At 42.4% G+C, this 27,443-nt stretch overlaps 2 protein-coding genes and 1 long non-coding RNA gene across 8 annotated transcripts in view; 2 read left to right on the top strand and 1 right to left on the bottom strand.

The window, feature by feature from the left end:
- Positions 1–27,443, bottom strand: part of LOC118385945 (prostacyclin receptor-like) — a 121,007-nt gene that overhangs the window by 14,322 nt on the left and 79,242 nt on the right. The gene's annotated exons all lie outside the window — the stretch shown is intronic.
- On the top strand, positions 1,766–7,957 carry LOC127931840 (uncharacterized). The gene is made up of 2 exons (XR_008143234.1): positions 1,766–1,968; positions 2,377–7,957. It is a non-coding gene; the product is annotated as an uncharacterized LOC127931840 (long non-coding RNA).
- Positions 13,190–27,443, top strand: part of LOC118385965 (calmodulin-1) — a 28,386-nt gene continuing 14,132 nt past the window's right edge. Inside the window, exons 1-3 of the mRNA XM_035773244.2 lie at positions 13,190–13,464; positions 25,131–25,161; positions 25,603–25,746. Of these exons, the coding sequence (XP_035629137.1) occupies positions 13,462–13,464; positions 25,131–25,161; positions 25,603–25,746 (178 nt within the window). The 5' untranslated portion in view covers positions 13,190–13,461. The remainder of the gene's footprint in view (positions 13,465–25,130; positions 25,162–25,602; positions 25,747–27,443) is intronic.

Here is a 27,443-nt window from a genome sequence, read left to right as displayed (position 1 = left end):
TTAAATAAATAAAAATCTTTGTCTCAGGTTTTACAATCCAGTCATCAAGATCTGCTGTGCCGGGAAGCTGTCCAATAGGGTGCTTGGAGACAACCTGTCTGTTAACCCACAGACCTAAGGCCTACAGCTAAAGCCTAGTTCATTGAACATCCTCCACTACATTAGGGTTCATTCTCATCTCAGTCAAAGTCGAGTCAAACAGCTAAACCACCCATCTGTCTGTTGAGTAGTTGTTGGTCAAGCCATGAAGACAATGCTGTACACTACAGGGATGTATCTGTGCATTTTTTTAGACCCATTGTCCCCTGGCTGGGCACCAGTGCTACACATGTGGCCACTCGTATCTGCCATCCTGTGACATGGTGTGTGTGAGTCACACGTTCATCTCAACAATCCAGGCAAACGCTGCTGTGGAAAAGAGACCTTGTACCCTCAGTATGAAATCTGCTGAAGCGGACACAAGTGAGTTGCTCTGTAGGGTGGAAACTGTGGGTAGATGAACCTAGCCAGGCAGTTTATCCCAAAGACGTGAGGTTATCACTGTCTGCAAGCACAGTTCAGAGTGCATAAAGGCTAACAATTAGATCCCGTCATCTTCAACAGAATGTAGTGTGTGCATGTACATGTTTGTACTATAACTGTGGAAAGTGTTTTTCCACTGTCTGAGACTGGGTGTGCATCTTTGTATGTTTATGTCTGAGCATGCTCCTAGCCAAGGGTCTGCTCCTAGCCAAGGGTCTGCTAGTGTGTGCATGTACGTGTTTGTACTATAACTGTGGAAAGTGTTTTCCCACTTTCTGAGACTGGGTGTGCATCTTTGTATGTTTATGTCTGAGACATGGATGGATGTTGATACAAAGTGTGCGTGTGTGTGTGTGCAATGTGTGAATGCCAGATGTTGTAGAATTCTGTGGGCAGACACTACTTAAGTTATACAAACTACTGACTCATATTTCAACAGGGAGTCTACCTTTGCAGCCAAGGGTCTCCTCCCAGCCAAGGGTCTCCTCCCAGCCAAGGGTCTCCTCCCAGCCAAGGGTCTTCTCCCAGCCAAGGGTCTCCTCCCATTCTGTACTTCACTTCCCTTTTTCCAGTCAGAGGCATTCAGACAGTTAGGCTACCAGACATTCCTAAGAGAGGTGATATGTCTTCTTGAGTCCAGACACATGTTTTGGGGGTGGGTAGTTTTTGTCTACCTAGCTCTGTTGTGTAACTTGTGCTTGACCTCGGTGTCTGACACTAGGAGGAAGCTGGTTGATTCTTGTTTGCTATTTGAGGAATGTCACTAATGTATGTTCCATGTCAATGTTAATTATTGATTGAGGTCTGTTTTTTGTGAATACAGAAAAATGTACTGTGTCTGAGGGCACATCTGACACAGACGGGAAGGACTATCTGAAAAACACTTGAATCTACTCATGTTTTGACTTATGAAATATAAATATAAATATATATATATTTTTTTTTGCAAAAAAAAGTTATATATATATAATTTGCAATGGTGTGTGTGTTGGTTTGTTTGGGTGTGTGTATATATGTGTGTGTGTATTGTGGCAAAGAAGGGGGTCGAGTGATAAGTGGCAGATATGTGAGAGCAGAGCTAATAAACGGGCTCTGCCCAATCACTAAAATGGCCACCCCTGTCAGAACTACAGATCACAAAATGGCCGACCGCCAAAACTACAAGTCCCAGAAGCAAGGGGAACCCTCAGAAGGTGGAGCCGACTCACAGATAAAGGGTCAATAAAAACCAGGAAGAGGAAGAGAGAGTGCTGGAAGGAGCTATGAACAATAGAGAAAGAGACTATAGAGATTGGCTGGATTTACCGTGTATGAGCTGGATTGTTTGGACTTACATGTTGGCGTTTGGACCTGGACCTACCGAGAACCCGATTCGTGTACCGAACCCTGCTATCCTTGACCTCGCCTACGGCCTGGGTGGACCAGGACGGAGAAACAAACACACAGGTACTGTCCTGTTCGAAAGAACTCTCATTCTTGGGTGATTTGGTGACAGTTTACCACTTAGTTTGTGACAAACGCTCCTAACCTTGAAGAGGTTTGCCACAGTATATATATATAAATATATTCCATGTCAGATATATATTTTCAATTTTTTTATTAAAATGTAATGGAGTAGAACAGCAAACACACACATGGCCACTGCGCCTGCTACTCCTCTCCATTTCCATATGAAATAGCCATTGGGTGCTGTTCAGGGGAGGGCAGGCCCACAACAATGGCCGGAGTTGAATGGAACAGCACTTCACCTTAGTGACTGTTCCCTCTGCTCTATACAATATATATCTGTTTATTTTATGTGATGATAAAAGGCTCATACAATACAAATATTTTTTTAAATGTTTTCTTTCACAGTGATAGCGACTCTGACTGGGAGCCCCCGGTGCCAAGCTGCCCGCTCTGCCCCCTCTACTCCTGCCTCCAGTGGTGTTCATATGCCACAGTTCATTACTGCAGGCATGACTGTGCCTCAGGGCACAGCATGGAGTTGTCGTTGTGTTCTGTGTCACATGACTTGCACCACTTGTTCAGTCTGCTTCACATCAGAAAGAGACTGCTATGGTACATGGCACAGGCAGCAAAATATTGTGTAGAGGACTTTCAAAGGGTGTACTGTTATTATTTATTTATTTATTTATTATTTATTTATTTATTATTATTTATTTTCAAATATTTTTTAACTTTTTTTGTGTGTTTTAGAATTGCTTTTTGATATGTTGTATAATAGTTATTTGCACTGTTGTATATACACTGCTCAAAAAAATTAAGGGAACAGTTAAACAACACAATGCAACTCCAAGTCAATCACACTTCTGTGAAATCAAAATGTCCACTTAGGAAGCAACACTAATTGACAATAAATTTCACATGCTGTTGTGCAAATGGAATAGACAACAGGTGGAAATGATAGGCAATTAGCAAGACACCCCTACTAAAGGAGTGGCTCTGCAGGTGGTGACCACAGACCACTTCTCAGTTCCTATGCTTCCTGGCTGATGTTTTGGTCACTTTTGAATGCTGGTGGTGCTTTCACTCTAGTGGTAGCATGAGTCCACAACCCACACCAGTGGCTCAGGTAGTGCAGCTCATCCAGGATGGCACATCAATGCAAGATTTGGCAAGAAGGTTTGCTGTGTCTGTCAGCGTAGTGTCCAGAGCATGGAGGCGCTACCAGGAGACAGGCCAGTACATCAGGAGACGTGGAGGAGGGCAACAACCCAGCAGCAGGACCGCTACCTCCGCCTTTGTGCAAGGAGGAGCACTGCCAGAGCCCTGCAAAATGACCTCCAGCAGGCCACAAATGTGCATGTGTCTGCTCAAACGGTCAGAAACAGACTCCATGAGGGTGGTATGAGGACCCGACGTCCACAGGTGGGGGTTGTGCTTACAGCCCAACACCGTGCAGGACGTTTGGCATTTGCCAGAGAACACCAAGATTGGGAAATTCGCCACTGGCGCCCTGTGCTCTTCACAGATGAAAGCAGGTTCACACTGAGCACACGTGACAGAGTATGGAGACGCCGTGGAGAACGTTCTGCTGCCTGCAACATCCTCCAGCATGACCGGTTTGGCAGTGGGTCAGTTATGGTGTGGGGTGGCATTTCTTTGGGGGGCCGCACAGCCCTCCATGTGCTCGCCAGAGGTAGCCTGACTGCCATTAGGTACCAAGATGAGATCCTCAGACCCCTTGTGAGACAATATGCTGGTGCGGTTGGCCCTGGGTTCCTCCTAATGCAAGACAGTGCTAGACCTCCATGTGGCTGGAGTGTCAGCAGTTCCTGCAAGAGGAAGGCATTGATGCTATGGACTGGCCCGCCCGTTCCCCAGACCTGAATCCAATTGAGCACATCTGGGACATCATGTCTCGCTCCATGCACCAATGCCACATTGCACCACAGACTGTCCAGGAGTTGGCGGATGCTTTAGTCCAGGTATGGGAGGAGATCCCTCAGGAGACCATCCGCCACCTCATCAGGAGCATGCCCAGGCGTGGTAGGGAGGTTATACAGGCACGTGGAGGCCACACACACTACTAAGCCTCATTTTGGTTGTTTTAAGGACATTACATTACAAAGTTGGATCAGCCTGTAGTGTGGTTTTCCACATTCATTTTGTGTGACTCCAAATCCAGACCTCCATGGGTTGATAAATTTGATTTCCATTGATCATTTTTGTGTGATTTTGGTGTCAGCACATTCAACTACAGTGGGGCAAAAAAGTATTTAGTCAGCCAGCAATTATGCAAGTTCTCCCACTTAATGATGAGAGAGGCATGTAATTTTCATCATAGGTACACTTCAACTATGACAGGCAAAATGAGAAAAAAAATCCTGAAATTCACATTGTAGCATTTTTAATGAATTTATTTGCAAATTATGGTGGAAAATAAGTATTTGGTCAATAACAAAAGTTTATCTCAATACTTTGTTATATACCCTTTGTTGGCAATGACGGAGGTCAAACGTTTTCTGTAAGTCTTCACAAGGTTTTCACACACTTTTGCTGGTATATTGGCCCATACCTCCATGCAGATCTCCTCTAGAGCAGTGATGTTTTGGGGCTGTTGCTGGGCAACACGAACTTTCAACTCCCTCCAACGATTTTCTATGGGGTTGAGATCTGGAGACTGGCTAGGCCACTCCAGGACCTTGAAATGCTTCTTACGAAGCCACTCCTTCATTGCCCGGGCGGTGTGTTTGGGATCATTGTCATGCTGAAAGACCCAGCCACGTTTCATCTTCAATGCCCTTGCTGATGGAAGGAGGTTTTCACTCAAAATCTCACGATGCATGGCCCCATTCATTCTTTCCTTTACACGGATCAGTCGTCCTGGTCCCTTTGCAGAAAAACAGCCCCAAAGCATGATGTTTCCACCCCCATGCTTCACAGTAGGTATGGTATTCTTTGGATGCAACTCAGCATTCTTTGTCCTCCAAACATGACGAGTTGGGTTTTTACCAAAAAATTATATTTTGGTTTCATCTGACCATATGACATTCTCCCAATCTTCTTCTGGATCATCCAAATGCTCTCTAGCAAACTTCAGACGGGCCTGGACATGTACTGGCTTAAGCAGGGGGACATGTCTGGCACTGCAGGATTTGAGTCCCTGGCGGCGTAGTGTGTTACTGATGGTAGGCTTTGTTACTTTGGTCCCAGCTCTCTGCAGGTCATTCACTAGGTCCCCCTGTGTGGTTATGGGATTTTTGCTCACCGTTCTTGTGATCATTTTGACCCCACGGGGTGAGATCTTGTGTGGAGCCACAGATCGAGGGAGATTATCAGTGGTCTTGTATGTCTTCCATTTCCTAATAATTGCTGCCACAGTTGATTTCTTCAAACCAAGCTGCTTACCTATTGCAGATTCAGTCTTCCCAGCCTGGTGCAGGTCTACAATTTTGTTTCTGGTGTCCTTTCACATCTCTTTGGTCTTGGCCATAGTGGAGTTTGGAGTGTGACTGTTTGAGGATGTGGACAGGTGTCTTTTATACTGATAACAAGTTCAAACAGGTGCCATTAATACAGGTAACGAGTGGAGGACAGAGGAGCCTCTTAAAGAAGAAGTTACAGGTCTGTGAGAGCCAGAAATCTTGCTTGTTTGTAGGTGACCAAATACTTATTTTCCACCATAATTTGCAATTCAATTCATTAAAAATCCTACAATGTGATTTTCTGGATTGTTTTCCTCATTTTGTCTGTCATAGTTGAAGTGTACCTATGATGAAAATTACAGGCCTCTCTCATATTTTTAAGTGGGAGAACTTGCACAATTGGTGGCTGACTAAATACTTGTTTGCCCCACTCTATGTTAAGAAAAAAGTATTTAATAAGAATATTTCTTTCATTCAGATCGAGGATGTGTTATTTTAGTGTTCCCTTTATTTTTTTGAGCAGTGTAGTTATAGGTCATGTCTTCAGGCAGAAATTGAGAACAAGGGATGCAGCCATAAGAGGTTAAGCCTTCGCAGAAGGCAGGAATCGTGGTCACAGGCAGGCAATGGTAAATCACAGGCAGGCAGTCAAAAACATAACCATAAAAAAGAAAGAACTGAACTAAATAGGGAGCTGATGAAACCAGGTGAAATCAATGAACAAAAATTAAAGACAGGGCTACGTTCAAGAACACAAAGAAAAAGAACACAAGTTTGACTAACAAAAGAAAAGCAGAACCTTACAGAGACTGACTTATTAATATCTTTTCAAGTTCAAAACTCTGCACTCTCCTCAAACAATAGCATGTTGTTAATTCACTTTAATAGCTACTGCAAATTGTACAGTGCAGTTAGATTAACAAGAATTGAAGCTTTCTGACAATATCAGATATCTTTTCTGGGAAATGGTCTTGTTACTTTCAACCTCATGCTAATTGCATTAGCCTACGTTAGCTCAACCGTCCCAATCAGCGTTTGAGCTGGGTCACAGTTTTTTCATTGAACATTTTGCACAAACAGTCTTTACAGTGTTATGTCCTCAATGTGACCAGTTTATTTTTGGATGCAACATTAACATAAGTAGCAGCATAACACAATACCCATCCAAACTGGAAAATGCAGGCTACATTAGTCGTAGTGCTGAGGAAAGTGACCTAACACAAGCGGTCATATTTCATTTTTTAGCTAACTCTTGGCTGACAAGCCATAATATGAATTAGCGAATAGCAATTACTATGGTGAGCTCACCAGTGACCTACATAATTGAGAAACACTTTCTATAATTACAAAAAGCATGTGGACACCCCTTCATATTAATAGATTTGGCTATTTCAGCCATACGCTTTGCTGACAGGTGTATAAAATCAAGCACGCAGCAATGCAATCTCCATAGACAAACACTGGCAGAATGGCCTTACTGAAGAGCTCAGTGACTTTCAACGTGGCACCCTCATAGGATACCACCTTTCCAACAAGTCAATCAAATTTCTGCTTTGCTAGAGCTTCCCAGGTCAACTGTAAGTGCTGTTATTGTGAAGTGGAAACGTCTAGGAGCACCAACGGCTCAGCCGCAAAGTGGTAGGCCACACAATCTCACAGAACTGGACTGCTGAGTGCTGAAGCACGTAGCGCATTAAATCTGTCCTCGGTTGCAACACTCACTACCGAGTTCCAAACTGCCTTTGGAAGCAAGGTCAGCACAATAACTGTTCGTCGGGGGCTTCATGAAATGGGTTTCCATGGCTAAGCAACCGCACACAAGCCTAAGATTACCATGCGCAATGCCAAGCGTCGGCTGGAGTGGTGCAAAGCTTGCCGCCATTGGACTCTGGAGCAGTGGAAACGCTTTGTCTGGAATGATGAATCACACTTCACCATCTGTCAGTCTTACGGACTAATCTGGGTTTGGCCGATGCCAGGAGAACACTACCTGCCGCAAAACAGGGTGCCAACTAAAGTTTGGTGGAGGTGGCATAATGGTCTGGGGCTGTTTTTCATCGTTTGGGCTCGGCCTCTTAGTTCCAGTGAAGGGACATCTTAAAGCTACAGCATACAATGACATTCTAGAAGACTCTGTGCTTCCAAATTTGTGGTTACAGTTTAGGGAAGGCCCTTTTCAATGCCCTGTGTACAAAGCAAGCTCTATACAGAAATGGTTTGTCAAGATCGGTGTGGAAGAACTTGACTGGCCGCCCTAACCTCAACTTCAATATGTTTGGAATTAATTGGAATGCTGGCTGCGAGCCAGGCCTAATCGCCCAACATCAGTCCCCGCAGCAATGTTCCAACATCTAGTGGAAAGCCTTCCCAGAAGAGTGGAGGCTGTTTATAGCAGCAAAGAGGTGTCCAACTCCTTATTACTTCCCATGATTTTGGAATGAGATGTTCGACCAGGTGTCCACATACTTTGGTTATGTAGTGTATGCGTCCATTACAATCTATGCAAGAATCAGAATGCATGATTTGTCACCGGTACTTGAAAATGTGAATAAACAGTAAATACATTGTGCTCCATACGGTGTCTTACAGTAGAAATGACAACACGATATACAGAAACTATAATAATGAAATAAGGCACTTACTACGATAGGAACGTTGCTGTGTTTAATTTGAGCCCTCTCAGATTTGACCTTGTTTGTTCCGGCACCTATTTGTCTGACTCCAGTAACTCACACAGCATTATTTATACAGTTTGTTCATTGTTTGCACTGTATTTGTTTTAAAGAGATCAGAGTTAAATCAAGTTGCCTCCAAGTTATTTCTCCCGCCTCCCAGAAAAGCCATCATGTAAAAGCGTGGTGGTCCTTCTGTGCAATCATCCTAATCCTTCATCACTGATGTTAGACCTGCTCTCTTATTTTTACATATAGGCCATGGGCAGGCTGGCGAGGTAAGTAACTGATCTTGAAACAGCTCTTGGAAGTGCTAATGAAGAGATCCCTACGTAATCACATCACATAGCCTTGGCTAGTCGTCTGACTTTGAAACTGAGGGAAAGCCAAAATCAAATAAAAAATGAATAAGAAAAGGCAATCACCTTTGAAGTTTGAAATCCAAAAATCCTGAAAATTATAATGAATTGAACCCTAAATGAGCCAGAGAACTGTCACTGCCAGATAAGAGGAGTGAGAAGCACATTGCTCCTGATGGTGATGCCTTAGTTAGCAATGCTGCTAATCCACTAGCTAGTAGGCCAACTAGCGAGTCAGAATCGGCGGGAGAGGCGGACGGGGAGCACGGTGCAATTTGGACGGAGGCTCAGTTCAAAGCCAAGCAAACTTATAACACCTGGCTTGTCAAGCAAAATTCAAAGCTGCGCTATATAAACCTGGAAGAAGGTAGGGAGTTTGGGCCCAGAAAAGACTGGAGGGATGAAACGAGTAAAAGAGTGGGTGAAATTTACAGTAACATGCGCTGCCTCCGACGTAAAAAAGAGCCCTCAGAAAAAAAGCTTTTTGAACATTCCCAAACCAAGGCCTTTTTAGCGGCAGCAAGCATTGTGGACAAGGCTAAAGAGGACACCTTAACACAGGTTGTAGTTAACACTCAAAATAAAAACAGACATTACAGCCAGAGTCTTCCAAACCGCTTACAAGGAGGCTAAACGCCACAGATCCACTTTTTGAGTGTTTTGAGCAAGAAATTGACTGTCAGGAGTTAAATGGACTTGACATGGGGAGAATTCTCCATTCCAATGTTGCTTGTTCCATCACAGCAACATATTAAATCTGAAATTAAGCAAACTATTTTAAAGAATAGTACACTGCTCTCCCAAAATCAGCCTAATGCTCAATGAGGCTACTAGTTTGAATAAAAAGAGTGCCTTGTTTGTATACGTCAGCTGGCCGATTTAGATGTACCAGCAAACATTTTTGATCTTGTGGAACTGGAAGATTTATATGCTGGGGTGATTGTCCATAATCTGTTATCTGCATTAGTGTGTACATTTTACTGATGTCACGGATCCCCCCCAGTATTGCTTCTCCTTCCATTCACCAGCTCCGAAGGTTTACGTCACAGCCTTCTAGGTGTCACTGAACTGGATTCCGGGCTCTGAATTCCGGTACCTCAGAAGTTCCCAGAACCCCCCCCCGCTTGCTCACTGTACTTTCCAGCCCCTCCCGATCTAAAAAAAAATGAGGAACTGGGAACGTATTCACGTCCGAAGTTATTATTAATAAGGAAACAACAATGAAGGCAATGCAGGCGCTAGCTGTAAAATGTGCCAGGTGGGAAAAGGTTAGTGAAAGTTCTGTTCAGACTGGAGAAAGATCTGTATACTTGAGCTAGTAAGTGCTTGGGCTCTCTTCGAGGTGAGAAGTTTGTCCGGCTCAGTAATACCTCATACGTGAATTGTCTGCAACGGGGAAATGGGCTACGGAACACACCTCAATTCAAACTGTTAGAAAAAAAACTGGTGGGAAAATAATTTGAAATTGACAGGTAGAAACAGCCTCACGATAATTAGTAGGCAGCGTGCCTTGGTTTGATGGCAGCATGGATTAACTGTCCTATTATGTACACAATCACATTTTGGAACAAAGTCTGTGCATTCTGACATCCATGCGCATAAAAAAAACTCACACTGGGGCAATCGTAAGAGATATTTGAAACTCATGTGAAAAGGTTAAAGGATTGTAGTAAGTTTTTCAGGCTTTACTCTGAGCCAGTGGCAGGTCATTAGTAAAGTGCCTAGACAGCTACCCTGGGCAATGCCTGACTCTACCTGGATTATGTTGGAGAGGCTTCCATTAAAGAACACCCTCTGTTCTGTTAGACAGGTAACTCTCGATCCACAATATAGATGTAAAGCCATAATGCAAGTTTTTTTTTTCCAGCAGCAGATTATAATTGAGGTCAAAAGCTGCACTGAAGTCTAACAAAACAGCCACAATATTTGTATTGGTAATTTATCTCAGCCAATCAGTCATTTGTAAGTGCAGTACATGTTGAATGCCCTTCTGTATAAACATGCTGAAAATGTGTTGTCAATTTGCTTACTGTGAAAAAGCATTGTATCTGATCGGATAGGGTTGGTAACAGGCTGATTGGTCGGCTGTTTATGCCAATAAAGGGTGCTTTGCTATTCTTGTGTATCAGACTGGCTTTTGCTTTCCACCGTCAAAACCGGGAAAACAGGGACTAGAGCGAAAACAGGAGTTCGGGAAAAAACGCTGGTAGGCTTGCCGAGACAAGACGAACTGGCAACAGACAAACAGAGAACACGCGTATATATACACAGAGGATAATGGGGCAGATGGGCGACACCTGGAGGGGGTGGAGACAAGCACAATGACCGGTGAAACAGATCAGGGTGTGACAATTCGTTATTCCATTTCTTTGTTTCATAGTACAATTTATTCTTCTTTCTGTTCAGTTTATTCACATGACTTCTCAATTTACAGTATGTTTGCCAATCGGCTGTGCAGCCAGACTTTTTTGAGCGTGGAAAACTCAGCAGTGTTCATCTACACTGATTTGATATTTGTCAAACAGTGTTACCATGTCTACTGTAATAACTACAGGGTCTCTTCTGTGGGGAATGTGCATGACATAAGAGGTCTAAAAATGGAAAAACCCCAACAGCTAATAATATAGGTAACATTTCATATACAGTAGAAACCACAAAGAAATATGAAAGGGGAGAGACTATTTACCAACCTAAATTGGAGGTGCAGTCATCATTTTACAGCCACATTCTACCACTGTCTTATTAGTGTCCACTTTATAAACACAGAAATGGTGGGAGCGGTTGACACAATCGACTGTGGATCCATTTCCTTTTTCAACAGCCTGCATATTTACTACCAGTATGTGCTCATTTCGTAGTGTGACAGATGATGCTTGTAGGCAAAGACATTGGTACCATGTTCAACATAGTTTTACACATGAACTTTTATGTTTGATGATGAAATACAACACACAGCCCTGAAATTATTTGACCTCTGACTCTAACAATTGCCTCTACACGGCTGATTGGAATAGTGTGATTTCTGAGATTAAGTTTAAAAATCTTATCCAAAATGACCTGACATAATAAAAGAGTTTATGTCTGAAATGAGATTTCTCTCTCAGATTAAACTCTCTCTCTCTCTCCGTTTCCCTCAGACAGGTTTTAGGATGACGACCCAATTCACCACAGATAGGATAGTCCTCCTGGTAATCTACAGCCTGCTGGGTTGCTCTGCCACCTTCCTCTTCTTCAAACTCTTCCTGGAGAGAGTTGTCACCATGTAGGGCTTCCTCGTGCGATGGTGCCACCGGAGGAGAACACAGATCAGACCTGCCCTCCAGGACACCTACACCACCCGATGTCACAGGAAGGCCATAAAGATCATCAAGGACAACAACCACCCGAGCCACTGGTTGTTCACCCCACTATCATCCAGAAGGCGAGGTCAGTACAGGTGCATCAAAGCTGGGGCCGAGAGACTGAAAAACAGCTTCTATCTCAAGGCCATCAGACTGTTAAACAGCCACCACTAACATTGAGTGGCTGGTGCCAACACACTGACTCAACTCCAGCCACTTTAATAATGGGAATTGATGGGAAATTATGTCAAATAAATCACTAGCCACTTTAAACAATGCTACCTAATATAATGTTTACATACCCTACATTATTCATCTCATATGTATATGTATATACTGTACTCTATATCATCTACTGCATCTTTATGTAATGGTTGTGGTACAGTAGTTTACATTGTGGTTTCATGATGCAATTTGTGGTTTCATGATGCAATTTGTCTCCACAAGAGGGAGCACATGGATAAAGACATGTGGATTTTATTTTGGTGGACCGCATTTTTTACTGAACTTTTTCCAAATGTTTCCTGACTTTGTGTGTACAAATAAATGAAAGGCAGAAAAGACACAACACTCCAGCAAATTCCCCCTGATATTTCCTCCTCTTTGCCTCTCAATAACTCGCCCAGGGTCTGTTATGTCGATGACTATGATACAGATCCACAAACAAACGTGTTAGGTCTGACTGAATATTGCAATATAGCACCCACACGCAATTAAGAATTATTGATATATCTCTACTTTTTGTACACACAGGAGCAGTTAGTATAGACCCATCCCATGGTTCCATTTAAATGCCATTAGTATTGATGTAAAAAATAAGTAATAATAAACATCATATCTTCAGGATGGGAGGGTTTTTGTCCTTGTCATATAGGCCTACACACGATGTCATACTACTAGACTAGACTACTGCAACGGTTTACATTTTGACCAATTAGTCATATCTGAAATCAGCATACTCAAAACCTGTAATAGCGCAAAGCGAACGATTTATACAACATAAAAGTATAAACTCATTAGTCTTGCAATGTATACATCCAATTTGGCGCAATGCAGTTTTACAACCAGCCAATTACAAAATCGGGTACTTTTCTAACCGTTTCTCTGGGCCAATAAGGATCTGCGTTACATTGGCTTAGTTGAAGCTCATCTCATTACACCACTGTGGTAATACTTGATCAAAAATAAGAGCTATCAAATTGACAATGTATATCCATTTAAAATATTGTATGTTCACCGCTTCGATAGACTGAAATAATGGGCGCGTCTGCTTCTCATCAAACAGAGTCCTGCAGTATCTCTGCGCGATTCGTGCACGTAGTACAATGCCTTTGTTGTTTGATGAGTAACGGGACGGTGCTAGGCAATTTCAGTGAGTGCAGTGATCAATATAAAGCGAATAGATTATTATATTCTGACGCATTTGTGGTGTGCAGTTTTAAAATTGGCAGGTTCGTCGGAGGGGGGTGAAGAAAGATGTCACTTCGCGGAGCGATATAGTGCAAATGAGGCCACATCGGCAGTGACGCGGTCCCTAGTGTTTCCGGGCAACTTCACAGAGAAGGGACTGAATACCTCTAGCGAATTGTTTTTCAGCACTGAACAACGATACATACGTTGGACACAGTTGGTTTGCCAGCCACGAGGGGGACGTTGACTATTTAGTCATTTAAATTGTCGAAGTGCGAAGAATAAAATGGTGAGTATAGCCACCGTTTGCTAGCTAGCTTGCTGCACTCATTCAACCCACAGACAAAGCCAAAGCGTATGCTGTCTCGCTAACATGCATTCGAGCAACGCCTATAGTTATAACGAGCTCGCTATCCGTAAACTAGCTAGCTAAATAAGGTGTGACTGAAAAAAGTTTTTGTCGGTCTGGCAGCTCAACTGTTGATATCACCACCTGACCGGGCTGTTGGCTTTACGTTGGAATGCAATAATTTGCAGTTGGTCAAGCTCATACGGAGTTATGACAGACAATATAAGAACATGCTTGATTGTGGTCACGTATTCCTTGCCAAGGCAAAACGTATGAGGCATGACTATCTGATTAACGTTAGCCATGGTTAATTTAACATACTGTTAGCTAGTTAAGGTCATTGGTTTCGCTTATTGGGGTTGGGGGTACTAATGGTGAGTGGGCGTGGTGGTTAAGGCAGAAGCATAGCGCTGTTTGATGTAATAAAACCCAAACACACTGCTAATTGAATTAACTTAATCGGTAGTATTAGTTGGCTGCTTAACTAGCCATCTAAATAATTGTTTTCATTCAACGTTAGCTATGTAGGCATGAGCCAGTTCATTTGTATTTTGCAATGAACAATGCCGAGATTGTACTGTCCCAAGGCAAGCTGATAGCTTGTGCGCAACAAGCGAACCTGTGTTGTCATGTTTCCAATTACATAGCTAGCTGGCAATATGATATAGCTAGTAATACTTGTTGTGCATCGTTTTGTTGCGCAAATTGAGACGGCAATAGCGATGCGATATTTGAGTCTTTCGTCATGGTGTTGCGTATTGCACCACCACGTTGATCCGCAGTCTGCTGTTCGTGAATGATCTTCGTTGCCACCCCTTCTTTCTCGCCCCTCTACCACACGCATTCCTCCCCTCTGCATTGAACCACATGGTTGGTGCAGTATACTGACACGGGATCCGCAGTGCATGCTTCTGCAAAAAATGGGAAAGAGACTCAAAGACCTTGTGACAAACGAAGGCTTGTCCTTGTATGCTCTGCTTTATCCCTCATAATTGCTGTTTTGCGGAACGAAAGTAAGGCCTTGGAGCTAAATCTATTATTCATGGTGGGTTTGTTTTGCACCAAAGGATAAGACACAATTGCAAATCTGAATATCTTGCCATCTGCCCCCAAAAATGATGCAGCACCACTTTACCACCACAGTGAATATGGAATGAACAGCCTTTAACCAGGACTGTACATAATCGCACAGTATAGTAACGTTACATGGGATCTCAATACTGCTCAAATGCAACACTGTTTTCCTGAGCCATTTGGTGTTTGACACGGCCTTGTAAATGCTCCTCAACCACTGCTTGATTCCACCACCCTCTGCATGGATAGAATGCGCTGCAGTCTGCTTTGCTGCCCTTTCCTTCCCCCTCTCATCCTGATGACTCACTGAGATAGAGCAAAGCACGTGTCCTAGGCTAAATTCTTTAACTGTAATGAACATGTGCAAAACACAGTCATGATTTTTTTGTTGTATTTTTGCCCCTTTTCATGATATCCAATTGGCAGTTAGTCTTATCTTATTGCTGCAACTCCCTTACGGACTCGGGAGAGGCAACGGTCGAGAGCCATGTGTTCTCTGAAACGCGTCCCTGCCAAAGCCCCACTTCTTGACACACTGCTCGCTTAACCCGTAGGCCAAAAGCACCAGTGTGTCGAAGGAAACACTGTCTGTGTGCCCCTTTCTGTCGGCTACGTGCACACTAACCTGTTTTTTGTGTGTGGGGGGTCGGTCGCGGTCGTGCACACTTTCACTGGTATGCACACTTTCACTCAAGCAATAAATTATATATGTATGATGACGAAGACCCCAAAAAAGCAACATAGGTGATAATAGTCAGTGTGCTACATTGGCGACCCTGTTCGTGCCGCTCTAATTATAGCAGGCGTGCTGAGGTGTATTTATACCCAACCCTCATCACACTTCCTCAGCCTGAAATATGCTGGTTGACTGACTCACAGTCCTGATAAGACCTCGTCCTCAACTGATGGTCTCAGACTTTGCTCGTTCTGATATTTCTTTATTTTAATGGATTATGTGTGTATTTATCCTTTGCTAGGTATTACTGCACCGTTGTAGCTAGAAACACAAGCATTTCCATGCACCTGCAAATCTGTGTATGAGACTAATATACGTGGATTTGATTTGAAATGTTATGTACTAGATACAGGTCTAATTGGCAGGAAACCGCTAACTGGCCTGAAATTAGTGACCATGTTGACATACGCACAGTATTCCGGATAGTAGCTCATATCCTGCTTAAGGTCTTATTTGGGATAAGCTGTTTAGATGCACATTTTGATATCCCACTCACGAGTATTCCTGTATCCATGACTGAACAGAATATTCATATGGGTTAAATGGAATCCTAACAGAGATATGGACACTGATTGTAGGCCTATAACTTCTCACGTCTGGCTTAATATAATAAAGTGCATTCGGGAAGTATTCAGACCCTTGACTTTTCCCACATTTTGTAACGTTACAGCCTTATTCTAAAATGGATTGAATGAATTGTTTCCCCTCAATCTACACACAATACTCCGTAATGGCAAGGTGAAAACAGGTTTTTAGACATTTTTGCAAATGTATTGAAAATAAAAAACAGAACTAGCTTATTTACATAGACTACCGTTCAAAAGTTTCGGTCACTTAGAAATGTCCTTGTTTTGAAAGAGAACCATTTTTTTGTTTGTTAAAATAACATAAAATTGATCAGAAATAAAGTGTAGACATTGTTAATGTTGTAAATGACTTATAGCTGGAAATGATAAGATTATTATTTTTTGTTTGATGGGTGTACAGAGGCCCATTATCAGCAACCATCACTCCTGTGTTCCACTGGCACGTTGTGTTAGCTAATCCAAGTTTATCATTTTAAAAGGCTAATTGATCATTAGAAAACCATTTTGCAATTGTTAGCACAGCTGAACTATTTGTCTGATTTTAAAGAAGCAATTAAACTGGCCTTCTTTAGACTAGTTAAGTATCTGGAGCATCAGCATTTGTGGGTTACAGGTTCAAAATGGCCAGAAACAAAGACCTTTCTTCTGAAACTCGTCAGTTTATTCTTGTTCTGAGAAATGAAGGCTATTCCATGTGAGAAATTACCAAGAAACTGAAGATCTCGTACAACGCTGTGCACTACTCCCTTCACAGAACAGCGCAAACTGGCTCTAACCAGAATAGAAAGAGGAGTGGGAGGCCCCGGTGCACAACTGAGCAAGAGGACAAGTACATTTGAGTGTCTAATTTGAGAAACTGACGCCTCACAAGTTCTCAACTGGAAGCTTCATTAAATACTACCTGCAAAACACCAGTCTCAATGTCAACAGTGCAGAGTTGACTCCGGGATGCTGGCCTTCTAGGCAGAGTTGCAAAGAAAAGCCATATTTCAGACTGGCAAATGAAAAGAAAAGATTAAGACCGGCAAAATAACAGACACTGGACAGAGGAAGATAGTAACGTGTTATGGACAGACAAATCAACGTTTGGGGTGTTTGGATCACAAAGAACATTTTGTGAGATGCAGAAAAAATGAAAATATGCTGGAGGAGTGCTTGACGCCATTTGTCAAGCATGGTCGAGGCAATGTGATGGTCTGGGGGTGCTTTAGTGTTGGTAAAGTGGGAGGTTTGTACAGGGGTAAAGCCTTCCTCCTTCAAGATCCCAGTCACTCCATTTTGCAACGCCATGCAATACCCTGTGGATGGTACTTAATTGGAGCTAATTTCCTCCTACAACAGGACAATGACCCAAAGCACAGCTCCAAACTATGCAATAATTATTTGGGGAGGAAGCAGTCAGCTGGTATTCTGTCTATAATGGAGTGGCCAGCACAGTCACTGGATCTCAGCCCTTGACCGTATGGTACGTAAGAAGTGCCCATCAAGCCAATCCAACTTGTGGAAGGTGCTTCAGGAAGCATGGGGTGAAATCTCTTCAGATTACCTCAACAAATTGACAACTAGAATGTCAAAGGTCTGCAAGGCTGTAGTTGCGGCACATGGAGGAATCTTTGACGAAAGCAAAGTTTGAAGGACACAATTACTATTTCAATTAAAAAATCATTATTTTTAACCTTGGCTATATTTCACATGTTTTCATGGAAAACAAAGACATTTCTAAGTGACCCCAAACTTTTGAATGGTTGTGTAAGTATTCAGACCCTTTTGCTATGAGACTAAAAATTCAGCTCAGGTGCATCCTGTTTCCATTGATCATCCTTGAGATGTTTCTACAACTTGATTGGAGTCCACCTGTGGTAAATTCAATTGATTGGACTTGATTTGGAAAGGCACACACCTCTCTTTATAAAACATCCCACAGTTGACAGTGCATGTAAGAGCAAAAACCAAGCCATGAGGTCAAAGGAATTGTCCGTAGAGCTCCGAGACAGGATTGTGTCGAGGAACAGATCTGGGGAAGGGTACCAAAAAATGAAAGGAGTTTGGAACCACCAAAGCTGTGTTCAAATACCCATACTACATACTTAATGAGTATATACTACATACTATTTAGTTCATTTTAGTATACTGTAAACAGTAGCTTTTCAGTTGAGCGTACTAGAGCTTTGTCTGTCTACTGGAAGTTGATGCTGTTGCAATTCAACATCTTGATAGCTTGTTAGCTAAACATTTTACGATTTCGGGTGTGTTCGTAAATTCAGTCTGGAGTGCCAGAGTGTGCTCTGGGTGTTCATAAATCCAGAGCGATGTAATTTTGTCTGTTCGTGTTTCACTCTTGGAGCATTCAGAGCGCACACTGGCCGAATGGTAGGGTTGATCTGAGCGTTCAACAGCAGTCAATCACCAAGCTATCTACTTCCAGACACAAATGAGAACACTTTACTCTGACTATTTTACTCACCCTAGCAGAGCTGGTTATACAGAGCGTTAAGTGACTAACTGTGCTGCTGGCAAAAATTAATGTTTTTTTTTGCTGACATTTACTGACACTAGCCATATTCAACGGGTGTTGAGCGTTCGTAAATTTAGCAGTTACTCTGTTCAAGAGTGCTCTAAAATCGGAGTAGATGGCCAGAATTAACCATGTCCATTGACATGCACAACGACAATACCACTTAGCTAAGAATGATGTGAATAATCAAGTCAAACGTTGCGTAGTTAGTTAATATACTGCTTGGCCAGTTCGAGGTATTAGTAACCAACTAACGTTAGGTAACTAGCTAACATACTGCTGTAATACTTTGCCGTTCGTACGGCTAGCGTAACTAACAAATTGTCAACCAACATAACGTAACTAATTTTAAATCATTCCTTTATTACATTGCTCCACATTTTCAGAACATTTGTCATAATTAGTTAAAGCAATGAATTTGTGCCTTCTCTCGTCAGATTTCGACTGCATAATTTCTAGGGCAAATAAATTATCACTACCCCCCTATCGATAACGATAATTATCACAATACTAATCATTGTTTAAAAGGTGCATATCTGCTTCAAACTCAAGAATGCCTGAACAAACCGTGGTTAGAGCAATGGGGCAGTAACTAAAAGGTTGCTATATCGAATCCCTGAGCTGACAAGGTAAACATCTGTCGTTCTACCCCTGAACAAAGCAGTTAACCCACTGTTCCCTGATAGGCCGTCATTGTAAATAAGTTGTTATTAACTGACTTGCCTAGTTAAAGGTTACATTTAAAAAATATATATATTTGAGCAACAAAAAAATATATACTTGAAGGAAAATTGTCCCCTGTTTGTGGCCAGGGAGCACGTACCTGGGGTCAATTAAATTGATAAGCCTCTTGAAACCTTCCTCTTTGACTGTGTTAATTGGTAGCATGTCCTTAGCAATGCAATGCATAATAGCATTTGTGATGTCTTTTTGATGTTTGCTTGTAGGGCATAAATACTGTCAGTGTTGACTGCTTTGGGCAAACATCCCAAGATTGGCTGATGCTTGAGGGGCGTTTCAATACCGTGGCGCAAACTCAAACTTCCTGCATGTTCCAAAGAGTGATTTTGCTTCAGATGTTGAAAAAGGTTTGTCGTACTACCAGACTTCGTTGCCACCTGTCTACGGCACAATTTGCACTGAACATTTGTCGGACTTCAAAAAGCCAAACCACTTCCAAATTACTGAAACAGTTTAATCCTTATCAATAATTTCTTTGTTGGAAGCTGCTCCTTCTCCATGGCTATCACTGCCACTGTTTTTGCCTACATCACTCATTTTTGGTGGTTAATAGTGGCTACTCCATAACTCGAGGTGCTAAGTGGTTTTTAGTGGGCTATACCTCTCCACGTGCATATTGTCACTTCTCCGCACGTTCCTGCTGCTCCTAGTTATTCTATATCGACATTATCGAAAATGAATCTAAACGTTTTTATATCGTTATTGAGGGAAGAATTTACCTCTAATTATTTACCTCTAATTATTGATTTATCGAACAGCCCTAATATTTTCTGCCATTTCCTTCAAATCTGAAAATGTTGTGAAGCCATGCCCATTTTCTGATTTAATTGCATTATGGTCCTTAAAAGCACAGAATAGTGAATAGTGTACACTTCATGTATACTTCGTATTTTGGCTAATTTAGTACGACATACAGGACCTTTTGGCATACTATGACCAATAAGCATACTCAATTCACAAATACTGCGGTTAGTATGTGTATTCAAACTCCATTCTTCCTAGAGTTGCCCGCCCGGCCAAACTGAGTAATTGAGGGAGAAAGGCTTTTGTCAGGGAGGTGACAGAGAACCCGATGGTCACTCTGACAGAGCTCCAGAGTTGCTCTGTGGAGATGGTTGCCCTTCTGGAAGGTTCTCCCATCTCTGCAGCACTCTACCAACTAGATCTTAATGGTAGAGTGACCAGACGGAAGCCTCTCCTCAGTAAAAGGCACATGACAGCACATTTGGAATTGAGAAACAAGATTCTCTGGTCTGATGAAACCAAGATTGGACTTTTTGGCCTGAATGCCAAGTGTCATGTCTGGAGGATACCTGGAACCATCCCTAAGGTAAAGCGTGGCGGCAGCATCATGCTGTGGGGATGTTTTTCAGCGGCAGGGACTGGGAGACTAGTCAGGATCGAAGGACAGATGAAGGGAGCATAGTATTGCGAGATCCTTGATGAAAACCTGCTCCAGAGCCCTCAGGACCTCAGGCTGGTGCGAAGGTTCACCTTCCAACAAGACAATGACTGTAAGCAAACAGCCAAGACAACTCAGGAGTGGCTTTGGGGCAAATCTCAATGTCCTTGAGTGGCCCAGCCAGACCCGAGCCCGGACTTGAACCCGATCAAACATCTCTGAAGCTCCCCACCCAACCTGACTGCGCTTGAGTGGGTCTGCAGTGGAGGAGGAAAAACTCCCCAAATACAGTTGTGCCAAGCTTGTAGCGTTATCCCAAAGACTACTCGCTGTAATCACTGCCAAAGGTGCTTCAACAAAGTACTGAGTAAAGGGTCTGAATACTTATGTAAATGTCATTTCAGTTTGTTTTTTTTGTGTTTTTTTTAACCTTAACTAGGCAATTCAGTTAAGAACAAATTCTTATTTTCAATGACGGCCTAGGAACAGGGGTTCACCTCCTTGTTCAGGGGCAGAACGACATATTTTTACCTTGTCAGCTCGGGGATTCGATCTTGCAACCTTTCGGTTACTAGTCCGATGCTCTATCCACTAGGCAACCTGTCGTGCAAAATGTTTTTTGCTTGGTCATTATGGGGTATTGTGTGTACATTGATGCGGAAGGGTGAAACGATTTAATTATTTTGAGACTAAGGCTGTAACAAAATGTGGAAAAAGTCAAGGGGTCTGAATACTTTCTGAATGCAATGTATTAAACTGATCAAATGAACCATTGTATTTCTGTTCAAAATGTATCAAGACTGCCCAAATGTGCCCAATTTGTTTATTAAGAACAACTGTGCACTCTCCTCAAACAATAACGTTATTTCACTGTACTATCCTGGGAAATGTTCTTGTTAGTTACAACCTCATGCTAATCGCATTAGCCTACGTTTGCTCAACTGTCCCGCAGGGGACCCACCAATCCTGAAGTTAATACTTAAAACGTTGCACATATACTACTGCTTCTAGTGGCCAAAAGCTAAATTGCACCTGGGCTGGAATAATACATGATGGCCTTTCTCTTGCATTACAAAGATAATACAATCATCTTTTACCAGATCTATTGTATGTTATTCTCCTACATTCCTTTCCCATTTCCACAAACTTCAAAGGGTTTCCTTTCAAATGGTACCAATAATATGCATATCCTTGCTTTAGGGCCTGAGATACAGGCAGTTAGATTTGGGCATGTCATTTTAGGTGAAAATTTTAAAAAAGGGGCCAGTCCTTAAATCAACTCCTGCAAAATTATGCATTTCTTGCAGTAAAATTTATACAAGTAATGTTAAGTTTGACTCTAACAGGAGTGGAGAAATTGTTTTTCTTTCTTTCAGCATCTCTTGAGACATGTTATCTTGACACGTATGCAAGCACACAGTATTTCAACCACATAAAATATGCAACTGAAGACATTCATTGTTTTCTCAACTTTTAATTTCCTTAGAATCGATCAAACTGATTACATTTTGCACAGGACCAATCGTTCCACTGTTTTGGAGTAATTGCGCGCCTCCCCCGGTCCCTAAACAAAACAGACAACTTTATTGGTGTTAACTAGATTACTAATGCATCCATTCTACGTAAGACATTATTCTGGTGAGCTCTACTGTGTTTAGTCTAGATACATGCACCTTCTCTTCTGTCACAGCCTAACTACAGTTGACAAACAAATGGCCTGCCAAATGTCAAATTATAAGCAGAAACCTAGGGGTGAAAGTGAGGAATATCAGCAAAATGAATTATGGTGGATCTAACTGTGGGGAGCCTACTTTTTTGAAGTGATTTGTTTGACAGATGAAAACATCACTCAACACCCATGATATTTGGAACTGAGCCTGCGCAAACCACGAAAAACAACCGTAAACCACGAAAAACAACCGTAAACGGCATAAGATGTTTTACATGCCACAGTATCCTTAATATCGGCATATTTCTCAACCAGGACCGGATATGTTCATACAGTACCAGCCAAAAGTTTGGACAAACCTACTCGTTCCAGGGTTTCTCATTCTTTTCACTATTATTCTACAATGTAAACGTTTTTGTAAAGACATCAAAACTGAAATAACACATGGAATCATGTAGTAACCAAAAAAAGTGTCAACAAATCAACATATTTGAGATTCTTCAAAGTAGCCACCCTTTGCCTTGGTGACAGCTTTGCACATGCTTGGCATTCTCTCAACCAGCTTCATGAGTCACCTGGAATGCATTTAAATTAACAGGTGTGCCTTGTTAAAAGTTCATTTGTGGAATTTCTTTCCTTAATGTGTTTGAGCCAATCAGTTGTGTTGTGACCAAGATATAGGGCTATCTACTGGTATACAGTGTATATAGCCCTTTTTGGTAAAAAAAAAACAAGTCCACATTATGGCAAGAACAGCTCAAATAAGCAAAGAGAAACGACGGTACATCGTTACTTTAAGACATGATCATGATCGTGGTCCTTCTGTGGCTCAGTTGGTAGAGCATGGCGCTTGTAACGCCAGGGTAGTGGGTTCGATTCCCGGGACCACCCATACGTAGAATGTATGCACACATGACTGTAAGTCGCTTTGGATAAAAGCGTCTGCTAAATGGCATATAAACATGAAGGTCAGTCAATCTGGAAAATTTCAAACATTGAAAAGTTTTTCAAGAGTAAAAGTCACAAAAACCTAGCGCTATGATGATCCTGGCTCTCATGAGGACCACCACAGGAAAGGAATACCCAGAGTTACCTCTGCTGCAGAGGATAAGTTCATTAGTTACCAGCCTCAGAAATTGCAGACCAAATAAATGCTTCAGAGTTCAAGTAACAGACACATCTCAACAGTTCAGAGGAGACTGTGGGAATCAGGCCTTCATGGTCAAATTGCTGCAAAGAAACCACTACTAAAGGACACCAATATGAAGAGACTTGCTTGAGCTAAGAAACACGAGCAATGAACATTTAGACCGGTGGGAATCTATCCAAATTTGAGTCCTTTTGAGATGCAGAGTAGGTAAACGGATGATCTCCGCGTGTGTGGTGCCCACCGTGAAGCATGGAGGTGTGGGTGTGCTTTGCTGGTGACACTGTTGGGATTTATTTAGAATTCAAGGCACAATTAACCAGCATGGCTCAACAGCATCTGCGGCGATATGCCATCCCATCTGGTTTGCGCTTAGTCCCATCATTTTGTTTTTCAACAGGACAATGACCCAACCTCCAGGCTGTGTAAGGGCTATTTGACCAAGGAGAGTGATGGAGTGCTGCATCAGATGACCTGGCCTCCAAAATCACCCGACATCAACCCAATTGAGATGGTTTGGGATGAGTTGGACCGCGGAGTGAAGAAAAATCAGCCAACAAGTCCTCAGCATATGTGGGAACTCCTTCAATACTATTTGTTACGAATCCCTTTTGGCCCGACAGTCTAGGGGGATGGTAATGAGACCCGTAACATAACTCATGCAAATTATTATTGTGACAAAGTAAAAGTGTGCACGAAATAAACACGACAACAGAAATCTACCGTCAAACTCTAGGTTTATTTATAAACACACGGTAATGGGGGGAGCAAGAAAAGGGGCTGAGCTGGACCCAAGGAAAGAAACAATAAGTATTCAAAAACACCCCTAAGCTAGACTAGCCTACTTTAACAACAGCTAACTAACTAACCAAAAATACAGTGGGTGGTCCGCCCAGTTCTAACTAGTGTATTTAACAAAGTTCACCTACGGGTAGTGTATGCCCATGGGCGACTTGTCTTGGTTTCCCCCTTTTCCCACCAGCAACAAACAAACACCATAACCAAAAACAATACTCACAGGTGATGACAAAGTGCTATGGAGGTGCTTTAAACAAAAGAGAGGTTTAAGACACAAAGCGAGAGTGAAACACAGAGACCTACAGACATGGCATTTACAAAGAGATTGAGCTGAGCTGAGCTCTAGAACAAACAAATGATGGGTTTTTTAAACCATGGGGAAGGAACTGTGATAGGTCAGGAAATAGGAGGTGTGTCTTCTGATTGATGATTGATTGGGGAGTGATGATTTTCACCTGTGAGGGGAGAAGGAGAGAAAAGAAACACACACACAGGATACACACAGACACAGGATAACTGTATCCGTAACACTATTGGAAAAGCATTCCGGGTGCAGCTGGTTGAGAGAATTATTCTACTGTAGAAAATAGTAAGAAATAAAGAAGCTCTTGAGTCTGTGTGTCCAGACTTCTTAAAATGGTACTGTATGCATCAACTCAAACGGAATACTTGAGTATCCCGAATAATAATAGTATAACGGTGTGCATGTAAACATGTGTAGGAACAACATTATGCTACTCCTGTGAGCACTGAGGTTATAGGGGTGAAAGTATCACTGTCATTTCATCTGGTCTCATGTGAATCCAGTGGGGCAGGTATGGTTACACACAGGAGTAAAAGAGCAGCCTTTAGGTGATTTGTGGCTTAATTTACCTCAGGCTATAATATGTTTGGGGCCGTGGACAACTCTCACTCTTGCTTCCTCTCGTCTACACAGGCTGACCAACTGACTGAGGAGCAGATTGCTGGTGAGTACAATCCCTAACCCCGAACAGTGAGGTTCTGTCCTTTCAAAGCTCTTCAATCCAATCCCAGTTAGTCAAAGTGATTTGACTTCCTGTCGGTTGGCCAGATAGTGTGGGTGCTTAGAGTCATGGATCCTCATGGTAGTGGCCAACATTTAGGCTACTCTGCCTGTTAGTTTGTACTGCTGCTGCTAATCTTGTACCTACCATTCTTAGTAAGAGGTGTTTTTTTTCTTCTCCTTTTTCTTCATCTGCACAGATCTAAAAATTGGGTGAAATCAGTATGTTGAACGCATCCTGGGAATTTGCCCTTAGCTGTCCAGTTCTCTCACATCAGTTCTGATGAAGGAAAGGAGACAAGGGTAGAAAGACCATGTAGACTATTGACGTAGCCAATATAGGCATTTCCACCAATCCCACACTGTTTCCTGTTTGCTTATTCAGAGTTCAAGGAGGCCTTCTCACTGTTCGACAAGGACGGCGATGGCACCATCACCACCAAGGAGCTGGGCACTGTCATGCGCTCTCTGGGACAAAACCCTACTGAGGCAGAGCTACAGGACATGATCAACGAGGTGGACGCCGATGGTGAGATTAGAGAGATGTGTACAATGACACACACACACACACACTGACGTGCTGACACGCATGCACAAGTGTGGTCAGAACCTAACAAGGCTGACCCCATTCACATAGTGGATGAATGGTGACACACACTGCATAATTACTGGCCCTTAACCGCTAGGCTACCTGCTGTCCGACCTGGATGGCACCATGGCTCTGGTTTCATGGTGGATCGCATTTCAACCAGCCATCGTTTCCAACCACAACAAAGGCTCACCCATAGAGTTGGAGGACTCTAGATGGATAAAACCCGTTTTTGGCATGGACATAGCTAGCCGGCTTGTAGTCCTAAAACTAGAAATGACTTATCTTTTTGGTTCGCTCAGCCATTCTTATGGTGGAAATGAATGGGGTTTTGGGATAAATGCAGATAATAAGGTCAACACAGGCTTAGGGGATCTTATACATTTTCATCAGTCAGTTAACATGACAGTAAAAATTGAAGCCTTTATGTGCTTGTTTTTGATTACATAAATGCTTCCAAATTCACAAAAGGTGATGTTAGCTGATGATTCTCATAAATAAAGGTAAAGATTTTAAACATTTTTTTTTAACTAGACAAGTTGTTGTGTATTCTAGTTTTGTCCCTTTAGGGCACCTGTAACCCCCCCGTGCTTACCTACGTTGAAGTGCTTAGAATGTTCTTCCTGTGAAATGCATTTAACAATGCCCACGTTAATTTCTACTCCCGACATGTCCTGTTAGTTGTATAAGTAATACAGTGTGCTATACAACAACTGGCGACGAGGAAGAAACGTTCTCATCTTTGGCAGAAAGTCTGAGTTAAAGACGCAAACAAAACGCGGAGCTAGCCAGTCGAGTGATGCTAGCAAGCTTTTGATGTCACGGCAACGAGAGCTTCGAGGGATATGAAGAGTTTTGCTGCGGGAGAAAGTGAAGTCTGTATGAGTTAAAAGAAAGAAAAGGGGTCTGGGACCATCTGAAAAGTGTGAGAAAAAATAATCCGAAAATGTCTGGAAATATAGGAGCATTTGAATCTGTGGAACAATGGAGATCTTACACAGAACGTTGGAGGTCTTTGTGTTGGCAAATGGAATTAAAGCAGAAGTCGTTGTGCCAACATTTTTGACTGTTATGGGAGGAAAAACATTCAATCTACTGCGCAGCCTAGTAATGCCTGTAAAACAAGGTGATAAATCATATGATGAAATTGTGGCTACCTTTTTAAAAGGACATTCTCCCAAACCACTGATAATCGCAGAGAGATTCTGGTTTCATAAGAGAAATCAAGATTAGAGGGAATCAATCTCACAGTTTGTGGCTGTATTGAAACAACTTATCTGAACACTGTAAATTTGGGAGATCAATGAGTGACACTATACGTGATAGGTTAGTGTGTGGCATGCGCAGCGAGGCAATCCAGAAACGCCTTTTTGACTGAGAGTGACTTAACATTGCAGAGAGCAATAGAAGTGAGTACGTCAATGGAAATGGCAAATAAAGACGCACAACAGCTAAGTGCTTCGACTAAAGTGCATAAGGTGTCTACGTGGTTAAAAAACAAGGCAGGAGGTGGGAAGCCATGCTGTCGCTGTGGGAAACCAGGTCACCAAGCAGAGGAGTGTTGGTGCAAAGACTTACACTGCAGAAGTTGTGGAAAAATGGGTCACATTGAACGTGCAGAGAAAAACAAAAAGACA

Source organism: Oncorhynchus keta, chromosome 1 (genome assembly GCF_023373465.1).
Source record: "Oncorhynchus keta strain PuntledgeMale-10-30-2019 chromosome 1, Oket_V2, whole genome shotgun sequence".
NCBI lineage: Eukaryota > Metazoa > Chordata > Actinopteri > Salmoniformes > Salmonidae > Oncorhynchus > Oncorhynchus keta.
This window is presented reverse-complemented; position numbering and strand designations above follow the sequence as displayed.